At 41.0% G+C, this 16,280-nt stretch overlaps 1 protein-coding gene across 1 annotated transcript in view; it reads right to left on the bottom strand.

The window, feature by feature from the left end:
• Positions 1–16,280, bottom strand: part of LOC115099561 (ankyrin repeat domain-containing protein 26-like) — a 462,251-nt gene that overhangs the window by 249,493 nt on the left and 196,478 nt on the right. Inside the window, 3 exon segments of the mRNA XM_029617295.1 lie at positions 5,973–6,129; positions 8,388–8,605; positions 8,721–8,781. Coding sequence (XP_029473155.1) covers positions 5,973–6,129; positions 8,388–8,605; positions 8,721–8,781 — 436 coding nt within the window.

The following is a 16,280-nucleotide window of genomic DNA, read 5'->3' as shown; positions in this document are numbered from 1 at the left end:
TAAGGTGATGATAAGTTTCAGAGCAGTGTTTGAAGAATAATCTCAGGAGCAAATCACGATCAAGTTCAAATGCAAAAGTAATCACCATCGTGGCCGCTTCTGCAAGGGCACTGTCTGAAATTTCCAGAAGTTGAGATATATCCATATTTGGAGTTAAAGAATCCATTCCGTGAGAACCTACTTGGTTTTCTTGCCTCTTAAAAGCAGGTAAATAATATGATTTGGATAATGGAGGTAACGCCATCCTCAGGAACTTTGAGAATTAAACTCTGGAATTTGTTGCCAGGGGATGTGGTTAGTTCAGTTAGTGTAGCTGGGTTTAAAAAAGGGTTGGATAAGTTCTTGGAGGAGAAGTCCATTACCTGCTATTAATCAAGCTGACTTAGAAAATAGCCACTGCTATTACTAGCATCAGTAGCATGGGATAGACTTAATTTTTGGATACTTGCCAGGTTCTTATGGCCTGGATTGACTACTGTTGGAAACAGGATGCTGGGCTTGATGGACCCTTAGTCTGACCCAGTATGGCATGTTCTTATGTTCTTATATTTCCTAAACATATCTTTTGCAGACATGTGGAATTTTGGAAAATGTATAAAATGAAGATTTTTCCCAAGTATTACATGTTCCACATTCTCAAGTTTATTATGTAGAAGTTGATTTTCTTTTATAAGTAAATCCTGGGTAGGCTTAAAGCCTTGTACTTCCTGTTTAACTTCCTCAATTTCATTTAAAAATAGTCACATGACTTTTCCAAGAGGTTGACTATTTTCATTTGCATTGTTTCTATCCACAACAGGATTAAGTTGCAGGGAAATTGAGGCTCCAAGATTATCTATCGCCTCCCACATAGAATCAAGAGTTATCAGATTAGGTCTTACTAGGGTTGGTTGAAAAAATTTGCGTAAAGGTCTTGTAGTGGGGGTAGAGACAGGTTCAGCCTGGATCTGAAAAATTCCCTCTGTCGAGGAGCCAGCACAGCCCACATCGGGGTTTTCACCAAAGCAACATTCCCCATCGAGTCCCGCATATGACGTGAGCATCCATCAAGCTTGAGATGGAGGGGTCAGAAGAGACTGCAGGGTAAGTTCTCTCCTTTGCCCTGCGTTTGCGGGCAATATGTGGCACTATTAAAAAAGCAAAAATCAGCTTGATAGCAGCAAGGAAAAGACGGAGCTCACACAATCTGCTCTGCCGTGGCCATCTTGGATCCCATGTGTCATCTCACAGAGTAAGTACTTAAGAGATAAATTGGAATCTACCAGTGGAAAGTTGATTACAGGGTGCATTGGAAAAGCAGTTCTGCGCAGCCTAAAGTACTGTCCATTAGTGGACCTTGAAGGTGCAAACTAATAACCTCTGGACTCCTCTCCCAGGGGATGCTGGGAGCAGTATGCAGATGAGCCTTCTGGTCTTCTCCTACTGCCACTTTGTTGTAGATCTTAGTGTCATTCGCAAAGAGAAAAACTTTAAATAAACTTTACTGCCTAATCCCTCTGCAATATTGCTCACAAAGAAATTAAACAGAACCAGTCCCAGAACAGATGATTGAGGAACTCCACTTATAACTTCTTTCTTCAGAGTAGTTTCTATTTACCATACCTGCTGTCATTAGCCAATTTATAATCCATTCTACCATCTTGGGACCCACTCCCAGGCTTCTCATTTTATTCATGAGTTTCCTATGTGGGACTGTATCAAAAGCCTTGCTGAAATCCAAGTAAACCACATTGAGTGCTCATCCTTGATCCAATTCTCTAGTCACTCAATCCAAAAAATAAGATTTGTTTGACAGGATCGTATACTGATAAAACCATGTTGTCTCGGATCCTGTAATCCAATGGACTGTAGATAGTTCACTATCCTTTACTTTAGCAGTCTCTCCATTAATTTTCCCACCACCGAGGTAAAGCTAACTGGTCTGTAGTTTCCAACCTCCTCCTCCCTGCTACCACTTATGTGAAGTGGGACCACATCCACCAGTCTCCAGTCCTGAGGCACTACTCCAGTCTCCAAGGCTCTACTGAACAGGTCCTTCAGCAGACCCAACAGCACTTCTCAGATTTCACTTACTATCCTGGGATATACCTCATCAGGCCCCATGGCCTTGTTCACTTTCAGTTTTGCTAGTTCCACCAAAATACTTTCTTCTGTTAATGAGCTTGCATCTTCCCCACTCTCATCCATACTCTTGCTAACTAGCAACAGCCCATCTCCAATGTCTTCCTCAGTGAAAACTGAAATGAAGTATTTAATATACCATACAGGATCCGAGACAACAGGCATATACCATACCAGACTGAATCCTATTCAGGCATCTCGTTCCTTTCTTGCCCACCCACCCCTGGTTCCTCCCATAATCCCTGTGATCCCCCTCTCTTCCCCCCTAGTCCCTTCTTCTAAAGATTCACATTTACAAAGAGCTCTCTATAAAATAATGTAAAATGCTGTAAAATAAGGTCTTGTTCCCCATTTTAAGTTTAGCTCGTATTATCCACATTTGCATTCAGTTCATGTTACATTTAGTTAATTTACATTCAATTCATTTTACTCGCATATGAAGAGTTATATGTAAAGCATGTTAAGCTAAGTTCTTGTTTCAATGTAAACCGATGTGATACTCAGCAAAATTGCTTACCTTGCAATAGGTGTTATCCCAGGACAGCAGGATGTAGTCCTTACATGTGGGTGACATCATTGATGGAGCCCTATGCGGGAAAACTTTCTGTCAAAGTTTCTAGAAACTTTTGACTGGCCCTGTGAGGCCACTGAGCATGCCCAGCATGCCATGATATTCTCTGCCACAGGGGTCTCTCTTCAGTCTCGTATGTAGCAATAAGCTTTAGCAAAAAATAAAATAATAAAAAGTATTGGACCCAACTCCGCGGGGTGGCAGGTGGGTTTCGTGAGGACTACATCCTGCTGTCCTGGGATAACACCTATTACAAGGTAAGCAATTTTGCTTTATCCCAGGACAAGCAGGATGCTAGTCCTCACATGTGGGTGATTAGAAAGCTAGAGGCTGAGTCATTTTGTAGTGAAGCAACAGTGAAGTATTGTTTTTGAAAATGAGACAGCCGAAGATCACAGCAGATTGGATGTAGAAGGAGTTGGGATTAAACTGGAAACAAGTCCTTTAAAACAGATTGTCCATAGGCTGAATCTTGTCATCCTTCTTTATCCAAACAGTAATGAGCTGCAAAGGTGTGAAGAGAACTCCATGTTGCTGCTTTACATATGTCAAGAACTGGCACTGAACAATAGTGTGCTACTGAGGTTGACATTGCTCTTACTGAATGTGCCTTTACTCGCTCTTGAAGAGGAAGGCCTGCTTTTTCATAGCAAAACTGTATGCAATCTGCTAGCCAACTGGATAGAGTATGTTTACTCACTGCTGAGTGGTTTTCCTATGGTCTGCAGTGCGGTCTAAGTAAAATGCTAGTGCTCGCTTACAGTCCAAGGTATGTAAAGCCCGTTCTCCTTGTTGAGAATGAGGTCTTGGAAAGCCCATGCCCCGCCCCTTTTTTCAAGCCCCGGGACATATGCGCGTCGCTGAGCCTATGCAAAATAGGCTCAGCGCGTGTAGGAGGGCTTTAAAAGGGTTACGCACGTAACCCTTTTAAAATCCACCCCAAACTGAACTAATCTGTAACTGCAGAATTTCATGAAGTAAAATCAACTGATCTTCCAGTTGTCCTCTGATGAGAACAGATCAATCTTAGGATTTCCCCAACAAGTTGTTTGTGACTCCATGATCTAGTGACTATTTGAGGAAGCAGGACTCTGCTGAGCCAATCCACCAGGGTATTCTGAATATCTGAAAAATAGGTCGCCTGGAGGTATTAAATGTGATGACATACTCACAAACAGATATGAAGAGGCTCTTCACATAGGGTACAGGAGCCTGTGCCTCCTTGCTTGTCCATTTAGATCAAGTCTCCTGCCCCTAGAGCAGGAGAAATAAAGCTCTCAATGCATATTGGAAGGCCTGCAGATCTAGCAGATTGATCTGTAGATGACCTTCTGCTTTCGACCACACATCTTGGGTCCAGGAAGTACCTATGGGTACCCCCAATCCCTGGTGGAGATGTCAGAAGACAGAACTACTTGATGTGCTGGGTCATCATACTGAAGAAGTGCTCCATCCAGCCTGAATTAATGTGACCTCAGGAAAAGACACAGGACCAAAGTCACAGTGTATGCTGTTCATCAACTTCAAGAGACATGCCAGAAGACTTCCAACTAGTACATGACATGACTTTAATTGACCTGATAAAAGCATTTAATATAGTCATGAAGGCTTTTGGAAAATCATGGCAAAATAGAGTTGCCCATAGAAATTTATTGCAATGGTTTGGCGATTTCATTATAGCATGTGGACTCATGTTATGGACAATTGTCTCTCATCTGATCCATTTCCAGTCAACAATGGAGTCAAGCAAGGCCATGTTAATTGCAATTGTTTTCAGTGCAATGTTCTCTGCCATGCTTAGAGATACCTTTTATGATTGTGATATTGGGATTTATATTAAGTATCAGACTAATGACAACTTCTTCAATCTGAGGAGACTACAGGCAAAAATGAAGCTACAGGAAGTGAATGTCCATGATCTTCTATTTGCTGACAACTGTTCCCAACATGCAGAGGAGCCTGGATAATTTATCTTCAGCTTGCAGCAACTTTAGTCTCATAATCATCATTAAGAAGACAATCTGCACTGGTCTATACCCCAAAAACTATTACTCGGACCTTATGATCACAGTGAATGATCAAATCCGCAAGACTGTGGACATGTTCAACTACCTCAGCAGTATTCTGTCACATGCAGTCCACATCAATGATGAAATCAACATCAGAATTACCAAAGCAAATATCTGGCTTTTGGCAAACTACCTACAAATATATAGGCATGTACAAGTATCAGTCAAACAAAACAAACTCTATAAAACTGTTGTGTTACCAAGCCTACTGTATGGATGTGAAATCTGGATGGTGTTTACATGTCATGTTATGAATCTGAACCACATTCATAGCAATTGTCTGAGGAAACTAAAGATAAGATGTCATGACAAGTTCTCAGGTATTGATATTCTCAGGATGGTATGCCAAATATCCGCATTGTCCGGATAAAATCACAGTTAACATTGCCAGGCCATGCCTCCAAGATACTACATGAGTGACTGCTAAAAACAAAAATTTTCTATGAAGAGCTGAAGGAGGTAAAGCACTGTCAAGACAGAAGACACAGCATTTCCAAGACAGACTCTCTCTCTCTCTATATATATATATATATACACACACACACACACATACTGCAGGTTTATTGTACATATTAATATTTCCTTCTAAATATAGATATATACGTTAGACAAATAGATACTCCTACACATATACTTAAACACACTTTGATTTACATATAATTTAATTCACTGATCCCCACAGTTCAACAATGTTTATGACTTTAAGCATTTATTTGATATACATATCTTGCCTTTTAAGTAAATCACTATCTGCTTCCAAGGAGTATATTTAATATCAAGTCCTGGAATTCTACTTGATGACAAAATTCTCTGTTTCTTTCATTTCTTTTGAAAGAACCATTTCATAAACTCACATGTTATCCGGCTAAATGCTGACTTTTAAATATTTGGGGCACTTATCCAGCTAAATTATAGACAGATAACTCATTATCCATCTAAAATTTAGTCAGGTAACATAGGAGCATGCTAGGCTAAGTAAAGTTAGCCAGATAAATTATACAACTAACACTGGTCATTCCATATCCGGCTAACTTTGGACAGATATTCAACAGTGTGGCTGCACCACTAAATATCTGTCCAAAGTTAGCTGGATAAGTTAGCCAGTGACTGAATATTACTCCCTTTGTATCTAGTCCTAATTTGCCATGCATTAACAGATATTCATTTTTTATTCGCAACAAAAATAGTTACATTAATATTTTCTAACCTACCTCTTTTAAAAGGAGTTTCTACATTTTCTGAGGCAGCCCGGGTTGTAAGATTAACAGCAGAATTCATGCCTGCATCCAGAATTTTCACACCATGTACATATTTATCAGTATCCTTCTCTAAATCACTACTGTCCTCTTTTTCTGATGAATCTTCTTCCTATAACAAGGAAAATTCAATGTGATGTTATTTTATTGGCAACATGAAATAATTTGAAAAGTACTAATTAACATTATTTTAATTAATTATGTTTGGTGCTACATGAAAACAAATTCAAAAACTTTTAAAGGCTGCATACAAATATAAAAACACAAATAAAATACAATCTGAATACATACTATTCGTGTGGGATGAAAGCTAATAGGACAATTTATCAAACAAAAACTACTCTGACTTTGCACCTATATCAAAAGTTCAACTCTTATAAATAAAAATCTATTTCTGAAGCATGGAAGGAGTGATAGAATGGATTATAACACTGGACTGAAATTCAGTAGTCTAGAAGTCAAGACTTGACTCCATCACTGGTTGTGGCCTTGGGAAAGTTATTTTAACTTCCTTTTACTTCTAGGACCCAGCTGAAAATAATTAGGGATCTTTGTTATCAGTTTTTATTTTATTTTTAATTGAAATATATCAGTGTTTATTATTACAACAAAAACAAAAATTATATTTACCCAGAAAATTACATTTTTTTCCATTGATTTCTCTCGTTTTTGTTCTTGTTCTAACACGCACTGACATTTTCCCAAGAAAAGTTAAATACAAATTGAAAACGAAGGTCCTTAAAAATAATGCATTCAAAGCATTTTGAAGTTCCTTAAAATTTCAACAATCTACAGTTAATTGACAGGACATTATTAAACTTCCAAAGAAAAATATAACTACCATTTATAAACAAATGATAAATGCCTTTTCTTTAGCACCAAACTCTGAAGTCACCAAATATGTCAGACAGAACCTCTCACTATGAAATAAATAAAATAAAATAATTGCACAACCAGAGATAACAACCTAAGAAGGAGATAATATTCCCAGATGCATTCTGTGGCAACAAATCAGACATTTTATACTGTGTTGATCTATAATACCATAATATCCAGTTACTTACGTGGTTCTGAACACCCTGACCACTGCACAAATCTTGATTTTCTTGTTAGATTTCAGCTCTTTAAATCTACACCTGTCAGAGCTGTTTATTTTCTATGGTTCAAGATCATGACTGAGGTATGTGGTTTCTTGTTCATTGCTCATCTACTAAGTAGGTCTTAATTTACCTGACAACATGCAGAATATTCATCTATAAGTCTGTCTTCCAGATCATCACATTATCTGTTGTCAGGAGCTACCCCATCTTTATCTTGCAAACTGCATATTTCTTCCAGGTTTTCCCTTGTGGTGGTCCTGTGATTTTCCTGTTCCAGGTCTTCACTGACTGTTAAATTCAATTTCTGAAGATTTTTATTTTGATTACTTTCAGGAATTAGATAATTTGCTCCTGAATTTTAAACTCCTGTTTATATACATTTGTTTTTCCACTTCCAATTCCCAAGTATTTTCATCACTTTCAAATACATCTTGTATTGTGTTCATTTTCTTGCCACTGGTAACAATTATGTTTTGTGTGACATCTTTAGAATTAACTATATCTGTATTTGTTTCTGTATGTAAAGAGAGAAGTTCAGAAATTTTCATTTGGCTCAGAAACCTTTTCTGATTTTGTCACTCCACTCAGTGCCTTGGAAGTTACTCTGATTAGGAAGTTCTCCTTTTCCTTGAGATGTGCAATCTTCTAATGCACTGTGAAGTATCAGAGTCTTTAATTTGGGAGACATGGCAGTCATGTTGTCATTTGAATTTTCATAATACTCAACTATAAGTGACCCAGGGATAACACTAGAATCTTATATTTCTTGACTGTATTCTTTATATTGAGAAAGATTTTGTACTAGTTTAGAGTTTTGAGGAAGATGACTCTTAGTGGATTCTTCATTCTCTTTGTATCTACCAAAGATTATGCATTCATATTTGTCACTTTGGTCTCTGATTTTTAATTAATTTAAATCATCTGAACATTTATTTATGTATTTCCTTTGCTTCACTTCTTCTAAATGTTTATTCTCATCTTTGTCATTATCCTCATCTTCCTTGCGCTGACTATCCTCTTCCTCCTCTCCATCGTCATCTTCTTCCCCATCTATTTCTTCATCCTGACTATCTGAAACTGAAAAATCTCCTCCTTCACCTAATGTAGGATCTAGTCTTCTTCCATTGTCAAAGAAAGGGTTTTTTTTTAACTTTATTCTTAATTGAATTCCAGCATTATCTTCATAACATAAAAATGAAAGGGGTGGAGGTAGGTAAAGAAAAAAATAAAATAGATAAATGAGGAAAAAATGTAAAAAAAAACATTTTACCTGATCAAAGCCCAGGAAACGAGTGGAAATCATCTGGGAAGGTTTTGACATGGAGATGGGGTGAAGGGAGGATTGAGCTTGGCCTAAAGGCTTGGGAAGGGAATGGTTATTCAAATCTTCATCTTCACTACCAGGAACTGAGTCGTCTTCACTACCTGATTTACTTTGTTGTAAAATGGCTATAGGCAGAGCTCTGACAGTGCTAATTTGTTCATTTACTATGGTAAAAACAAAGAAAAATGTAAGTAAGTATAAGTATTTTAAAACTATGAATGAACTATAAAATTTTAATCAGACATGATTAGTGGTAAGAAATATTCTGAATGCATCTACCAGTTTCCTTGGCTTGCTGGGGGGCACTCATTATATGGGTCAAACTTGGCTTCTGAGATTTCTGCAAATACAATCATCAAATTTAGTTAGCGGGTAGCATCACAAGCATAAAAACTTTGGTACAGTCATAAAAAAATCAAAAGTATCTACAGCTTACTCCACTGTTACATCAGTATAGCATTCAAATGTATACTAAGTCATGAATTTTTTGTTTTCATTATGAATGTTTTTAACCATTTAAGCAGCCTCATGCAAAAAATGTAGAGTATGGGATAGAAATATTTTTAAATAAGTAAAATAAGTATAATATTAAAAACTGCTCCACATACAGCCCTGCCCACTGAGTAGTAGCAGGCAGCCCTAGGCACACCTATTGCTCCAGCAAGCAACTCTTACCTAAATAAACAGGACTACATAAGGAAGTTGAGAGCACTGCCACAGCTATCCAGCACTTCTCAACAGGCAGAACTGTTTTAAGCCATCCAGTATGATTTCCAATAATTATTTTCTTTCCTTTACTAAGAGCAGAAATCTTCTGACCATCCCTTCAGTGTTTCTTATCAGTGGTTTAAATTTTTTTTATTTTATTGTATACTACTTTCGGCAGATAGGTGGTATATAAGTGGTTTAAATAAATGAATCCTTACATTTATTTATTTATTTATTTATTTATTTATTTATTTTGCTTTGTGTACCGAAATTCTGGTTTGTTTGGTTTTTTTTTAATTTATGCATATGTAAAAGATGTCAAATTTCTCCTCAGTACTACTGAAAAAGTTCTATTGGCAATTAATAATCCAATACTAGTTATTTCAGTATTCTCCCCTTGGTATACCCTACAGAAGAGAAGAGACATGGGGGGGGGGGGGGTTGATATGATAGAGGTATTTAAATACCTGAAAGGAAATGGTGCACAGGAAGCAAACATTTTACAAAGGAAAGGAATTTGTAGAATTAGGGGTTATGATGTGAAGCTCTGAGGGGAACTCAGGAACAATGTCAGGCAATATATTTTCATAGAAAGGATGGTAGATGCCTGGAATAACCTTTCTCAGGAGGTGATGGAGACAAAAATGGTAGAATTTAAAAAAATGTGTGGGTTAAGTGCAGAGGATCCATAGTGGCAAAAGGATGAAAATGAAGTAGATTGGAATAAGTTGTGACAATTTCAATCCAAAACAGCAGTTTGCAATTGCATCAGGACTCCAAAAAATGTGGTGGTGACTTGCACAGAGTGGCAAAACAGCAGTGGTATGGACTTCATCAGGGCTCATAGAAAATATGGTGAGCCCAGCAGTGTGATGGCTGTGATGGACTTGGCCATTCATGGGATAGATATGAGAGGAAAGTTGACAGATCAAGTGGAAGATACAAGGGAGAATTGGTTTTAGGTTGCATTTAGGAATTTTACATGTACATCTGCCAAAATAGGATGAATCTCAACTGAGCAGACTGGATGGGCATTTTTGGGTTTTATCTACCATAATTTACTATTTCAATATTCTTAGACTATTAAATTTCTGCTAATTTCTGAAAAAAACTTTTTTTTTCATCCACTACCCAGATGCAGTTGATTAGACTCCACAAGGTTAACACAATTTAATTACAAATTGTTTTGATCAGAGAACTGCGGAAGTGTTTTTTTCAATTCCCTGTCATGTTGCTTACTTGATAAGCTGCCCCTGACACATCCAGGAGAAAGCAGCTCACAAACTAAATCAAGAAGCTTGTCTGTTTATCACTCAGCAAGTGTTTATTTTGGATTTCTTGTTTGCCAAAAAGACTGTTTTGTTAACACCCTCAACCTACATGAAACCTAGCCTCTGAACCTCTTTCATCTGAACATAAAACAGCAATGCTAGTTTCTTTAAAATATCAACGTACCTGTTTTGTTGGCACTATTTGGATCTTATTCCTATATCTCTTTTTTGGTTTCTATTTTCACAATGGTTTGAAATAAAAAGCATCAAGAAGGTCAGGAGTGAGTAGGTATCACTCCCCTCTCAAGAAAACCCATAGCATGATATCAGGTGGGCGAGGGGCAGCAGTGGGATGCCAGGGTCTCCAGAATGACTGGAATTCGCATGTCAGGTGGGGGGGACCATGGTTTAGGAAGAGGTGGGGCTTTATCATTACACTTGAGGAGTGAAGAGGGGGACTGGGAGGTCTTGTGATAGGATGGGAGCAGTGACAAGGGTATTTAAACTTTGTATACATTGGTGGCAGGGTTGGAGAAGGGTCTGACAACAGACACCACAGCTTGATTGGGTCCTGAGTGAAAAAGTATTTTATACTATTTTTTTAAATCTGTTGATAGCTGATAGGTATGGGAAACTGATAAATATGGGAGCTTGCTGGGCAGATCACTTCTATGTTTCTATACCACAAGTCCACACAGGGGTACCTCTTCAGTCTCATAACATAGAATTACGAAAAATTTAAAACAAAAAATAGGAGAAAGCCAACTTCGAAGGGCGGCGGGCAGGTTTCGTGAGGACTAACATCCTGCTATCCTAGGAGAACACCTATCACAGGTAAGCAACTCTGCTTTCTCCTAGGACAAGCAGGATGGTAGCCCTCACACATGGGTGAATCCCTAGCTAGAGACTGCTCCCTATCACAAAAGGGAACCAACAAACACCAACCAGGTGCCAATGAGCACAACAATCAGTACTGTTGGTAACAGAGGGGGAAGCAGCCTAAACCCAAACAATGGGCCCTAGGCAGGAACAGATGGGTTCTACACCTCAAAGAGATTCCAAAGGACAGACTGGCCGAACCTAGTATCACATTGACCATCCATATCCAGACAATAGTGAGATGCGAATGTGTGGAGAGAATTCCATGTCACAGCCTTGCAGTTCACCTCCACGTGAACCGCTTGCAAGTGGGCCACCAATGTTGCTATGGCTCTGAGAGAAAGCAAATGTTGCTTACCTGATGTAACAGGTGTTCTCACAGGACAGCAGGATGTTAGTCCTCACAAATGGGTGACATCGAGGATGGAGCCCTGTACGGAAAACTTTTCTGTCAAAGTTTCAACAAGCTTTGACTGACACTGGCACACTGGGTGCACTGAGCATGCCCAGCCTGCAATTATCCCTGTGAGCCACAGGTGTCTCCCTCAGTCTCGTCTTATAGCTAAAAAGCGCAAGCGAAACTAAAATAAAAGTATGCAGACCCAACTCCGCGGGGTGGCGGGCGGGTTTCGTGAGGACTAACATCCTGCTGTCCTGTGAGAACACCTGTTACATCAGGTAAGCAACATTTGCTTTCTCACAGGACAAGCAGGATGGTAGTCCTCACAAATGGGTGAGTACCGAGCTGAGGATGCCCGGGAATGCACCAGATACACCGCAGATGCGCAAAGGCGTAATGACTGAGGTGGAAATGGGAACGGAGGGCATCCGCAACACCATAATGGGTTCGTGGAAGGATGTTGGGTAGTGAATTGAAAAAAGTAAGAGTAGGCGGACTGGCCAAACATGGAGCATGCCGGCTAGTCAAATGTAAGCAATAATAGGCTGCGAAGGTATGGAGAGGACTCCAGGCTGCAACCTGATAAAAAAGTACAAGCAGCAGTAACCAAAGGGAAGCTGTTAAGGCTAAGACGGACACAACAGTATGTGGATACCCACAGTGTTGTAGTGAAATGTCTGCTTGTTGGTAGGAAAGGAAATATAGACCACTTAATCAGAAGGATTAGGTCTGTGTGGCCACTGGAAGTAGCAGCTTGACCCTTGCATGAAGGAAAGAGTCAAGTGGAATTCACATGGAATGCAGTGCAATGTAGATAGAATGTAAGCGCAGCATTACTGTCCAGGAATGTGGAAAACCCAGTCTCTCCCTAGGGCGAGAGAGAGAGGTTAGGAAAAATTAATAGAGTATTTCCTGAGGAAAGGAGATACAACATCTACCTGAAAAGGATAGAAAGTTGAATGCGTAGAACTACTCAGTGGCAGAGGAACGGAGTCAGGTGAGTATGGAAAGAGTGCATAACTCACGGACCCTGCTGGCAGGAATGACATTAAGAGGGAAAGAAGTTCCCTTGCCAAACTGTGGAAGAGAGGAATGGAAAGGCTCAAACGTAGAATGTATGAGACTTATAAGGAGAATATATATGTTCATTCCGTGATTAGAGAAATAGAGGCGGCTTGATCAGTGGATAATCCATGGTAAGCCGACTCAGAGAGGATTACCGAAAACGGGAACCCAACTCCCAAAACGATACACCTCCTAAGAGAAAGGTGTATCTATGTGGAGGATGTCTGGAGAACAGAATCCGAGGGAGTAAGAAAAAATGGTGGAAAAGTAAAAGGGGTAATACCTCTTTTTTTTTTTTTTTTTAGCGTCAGGAGGTAAAGCCTGCCATATTAAACGGCAAGATTTATGTTTAGAAGGTTTTGTGACGCTACCAGAACCTAAGAACATCAGTAAGTCTATGATTTGGGACTGACTGGTGAGAGAATAAAAGGTTACTGATATGATGGATTGAGAAGTATGGGAAAGCATACTGATCTCAGTCAGGGAGTGGGGAAAAGAATACTGAACCCCATCCCAGTTCAACATTAGAAGAATGCTGGCTACGAGAGGCAGCAGAAGAGATATATTGAAGAGGCCTTTGATGGAAGAAAAGGCATCTAAGGGAACGCATAGGAAACATGTGCAGGGAGCAGAACCTGTGCATCGTATGGAATGATGCAGACGCCGAGGAAAGTTTAGTTAAACTCAGCGTTAAAAGATTTGCCCTGTACACATGTAATTGAGACCATTCGAGAGGATAGAACCTACGTGGAGAAGGTCTGATAGAGCGTTCATTAAATCTCTTAGATATGTGGCCCAAGGACGCATGAAGTGAACAAGGGCCAAGGGTAGAGCTGCGCAGCTGTCTAGCAGAGCAGCTAAGAGGTAATGCGTGCTTATGAGTTGGAAAGCATATTGTCCCTATGCTGTCTGTCTGTATGCACAAAGAATTGTTGCAAAAGCAGTATTGGAAGGCATAAGGGCATAACTCATGGGTGCAACGTCCAGGAAGTTTATGAGAAACTATGCTGGAGTGCAATAGATGCATAATGGGTTGACAGCTTTCAGGAGAAACTTTATAACCCTAAGGAATTGCGAGCATGAGTCGAAGGAGACTAGGTCCTAGTTCGAACTGGGATAAGAATCAGGGACGAAAGCAATGAAACCACTTAGGTCCATTGAGTATAGAATGTCACTGAATATAACCCATAGCAGTTTTGAATTATGAGAAAAATGCATAGTGGGAAGAAACCCCATAGTCCAACCATGAAAAGTTGAAAGGCTGAGGTTATGGAAAATATGCGCAGGGACATATAACAATGTATCAGAATGTCTGTGCGCATGCTGGACAAGAGGGTCTTAAGACTGTGGTGTCCAGAAGTGTTACAGAAGGGATTTATGGCAGTGACAGTAATCCCAGTTAGTAAATGTATAGTGAGTCCTGAAAAAAGTGAGAGCTCCTTGCATGTACTGAAAGTGGTTAGCAGTAGTCTATGCAAGGAAAGTGAATGATGTTACACTCCGCAGAGAAAACAGCATTCACCAACAGTGATGCAAGAGACAGTTCACTTACCGAAGCTGGTGCCAGCGGCAGAGCTTGGGGTTGTAATGTTGACTCACCATAAAGCACATAGAAACATTAAAATAATGTACTTACTGCAGTATGGAGTGATGGTAACCAAAGATACCATTGTACCTGTGACGTCTAAAGAAAGTTGGATTTTCTTAGGTCCAGGATGTGCGGAGAGTAACTATTTTCTGTTAAAAGAAAGAATAGTGCAATTAAAACTCCCCAACCCCCCTCCCTTCTCCCCTCTGCACTTCGTAGCGCCTGGGGGAGTGTACCGGGACTTTGGTACAAGGTGGGGTGGCCGCTCTGATATCTGACCAGATGGGAGACCAGGAGGTGTCCCAATGGAGGATATCATGTAGGCTCCTGCAGGTGTGTGAGCGGTAAGTGGTACCCGCATTTCTGTATGCTGTACAAGGAGACACTGAGACCTGTGGCCAGGCCTCAAGGTGGACTTGTACATGGGGCAATGGTTGCTGAATCTCATGTTTAGCAGATCAGCCAATGCAGCTGGACCTTGGTTGGGAGGGAACCAAGAGTCAGAGCATTGGTCGGCACAGGGACTTGTTACTGACAAGAGAAGAAGCCCTGCTGCAATCCCAAGAAGATAGAGGGGTTCTCCTGATATTGTGGCTAACATAGCTAACATAGCGATATGTGACACTAATACAGTTCTAAAAGGCACATGACCCAGAACTTTTCGAACCACGGTCCGAATGGGAGAACACAACTCTATGGGAATGCCGCCGAAGCGGGTACTTACCATCCGACGTGGATCGCCGCAAGACGAGCCGGTGAAGATTGTTGACTCTGACGGTCTCCGGAGTCCTCGAGGGTAAGGCCGGGGACGTAAACGTCCATCTCGCTCTGAAACCCGGTATGGTGGCACAGGTACAGAGGAGACAGGCCAGGCGTGAGTGGCGTTTAGACTGCTAAGTGTAACAGATGGCCATAGTCCCACACCACTTGACGGTGGGGCACGCCAGGAACAGAGGAGCCCTAACGGAACTCATGTTCCCTTCCCTCGTCACAGCGACTCGATGTGTCGTGACGCCAATGCAGAAGCTGTCGGACCTGGATCCGGAAGTTCTGGATCACCAAGGACTGCCAAAACTGTAGGAACAGTGCTGATGGCAGTGGTGATGTCGCTCTGCCCGAGCGTTGTCCAGCCTGGAGAAGGATGGCACCGATGTGCTGGATGGCGTCAGCGGCGGACGATCACGATGTCGGCGATGATGGGTGCCACGGTGCTCGGCCCGGTCTTTCCCCAGCGCCGAGATGGAAGCCCTCGTCGTCCTGGAAGGCGATCGATGACGAACTGTCAGCACGCCTGCTCTGCTCCTGACACAATGGAGTGTCTTAAGCTAATACGGGGCTTAAAAAAGAACCCAAAGCGTGGAGCAATGTGAGGAGGCGAGGGTATTATGTGGCGGTGCTATGTCGGTATTGACGATATTGAAGGCAACCTAAGGGGCTTCGAGGATATCATCAAAATGGGTATGAAAAATCGTCGATGACTGGCCAGGAGAATGATGACAGTGACGGGCACTGACAGCAGTGGCATAGGTATCTTTGAAACGATGTGGAATCGAATAATCGAAAAACATTGCCGTTATTGAAAAAGATACCGGCATCGACTGAGTCGAAGTCGAATCAATAGGGCGTCAAGGACACCGAAGGAAAACGGAGGTGTCGAGGGCATCGATGCATGGAGGCGGGCATTTATGCCGTTTGTGGCATGGCCACGGGCATCAACTATAGGGCCACAGACGTTGACGGTATCGATTTGGACAGACTCAGATTTCCAAGTGTACATGGCATCGGTGCCCCAGACACGTGTGTCGGTGGCATCGATATGGACACGTATGGAATCGATGGCATGGATCTCCCAGTCGATGAATTCCATCCCGGCATCAACGCCAGTCCTGGAATCGGCATGGGCATCGATGCCAGCCATAAGGCTGGCA

This window comes from Rhinatrema bivittatum, chromosome 9 (genome assembly GCF_901001135.1).
Source record: "Rhinatrema bivittatum chromosome 9, aRhiBiv1.1, whole genome shotgun sequence".
NCBI classification, from domain to species: domain Eukaryota; kingdom Metazoa; phylum Chordata; class Amphibia; order Gymnophiona; family Rhinatrematidae; genus Rhinatrema; species Rhinatrema bivittatum.
Note: the sequence above shows the minus strand (reverse complement) of the source record. Positions and strands in the feature narration are given on the sequence as shown.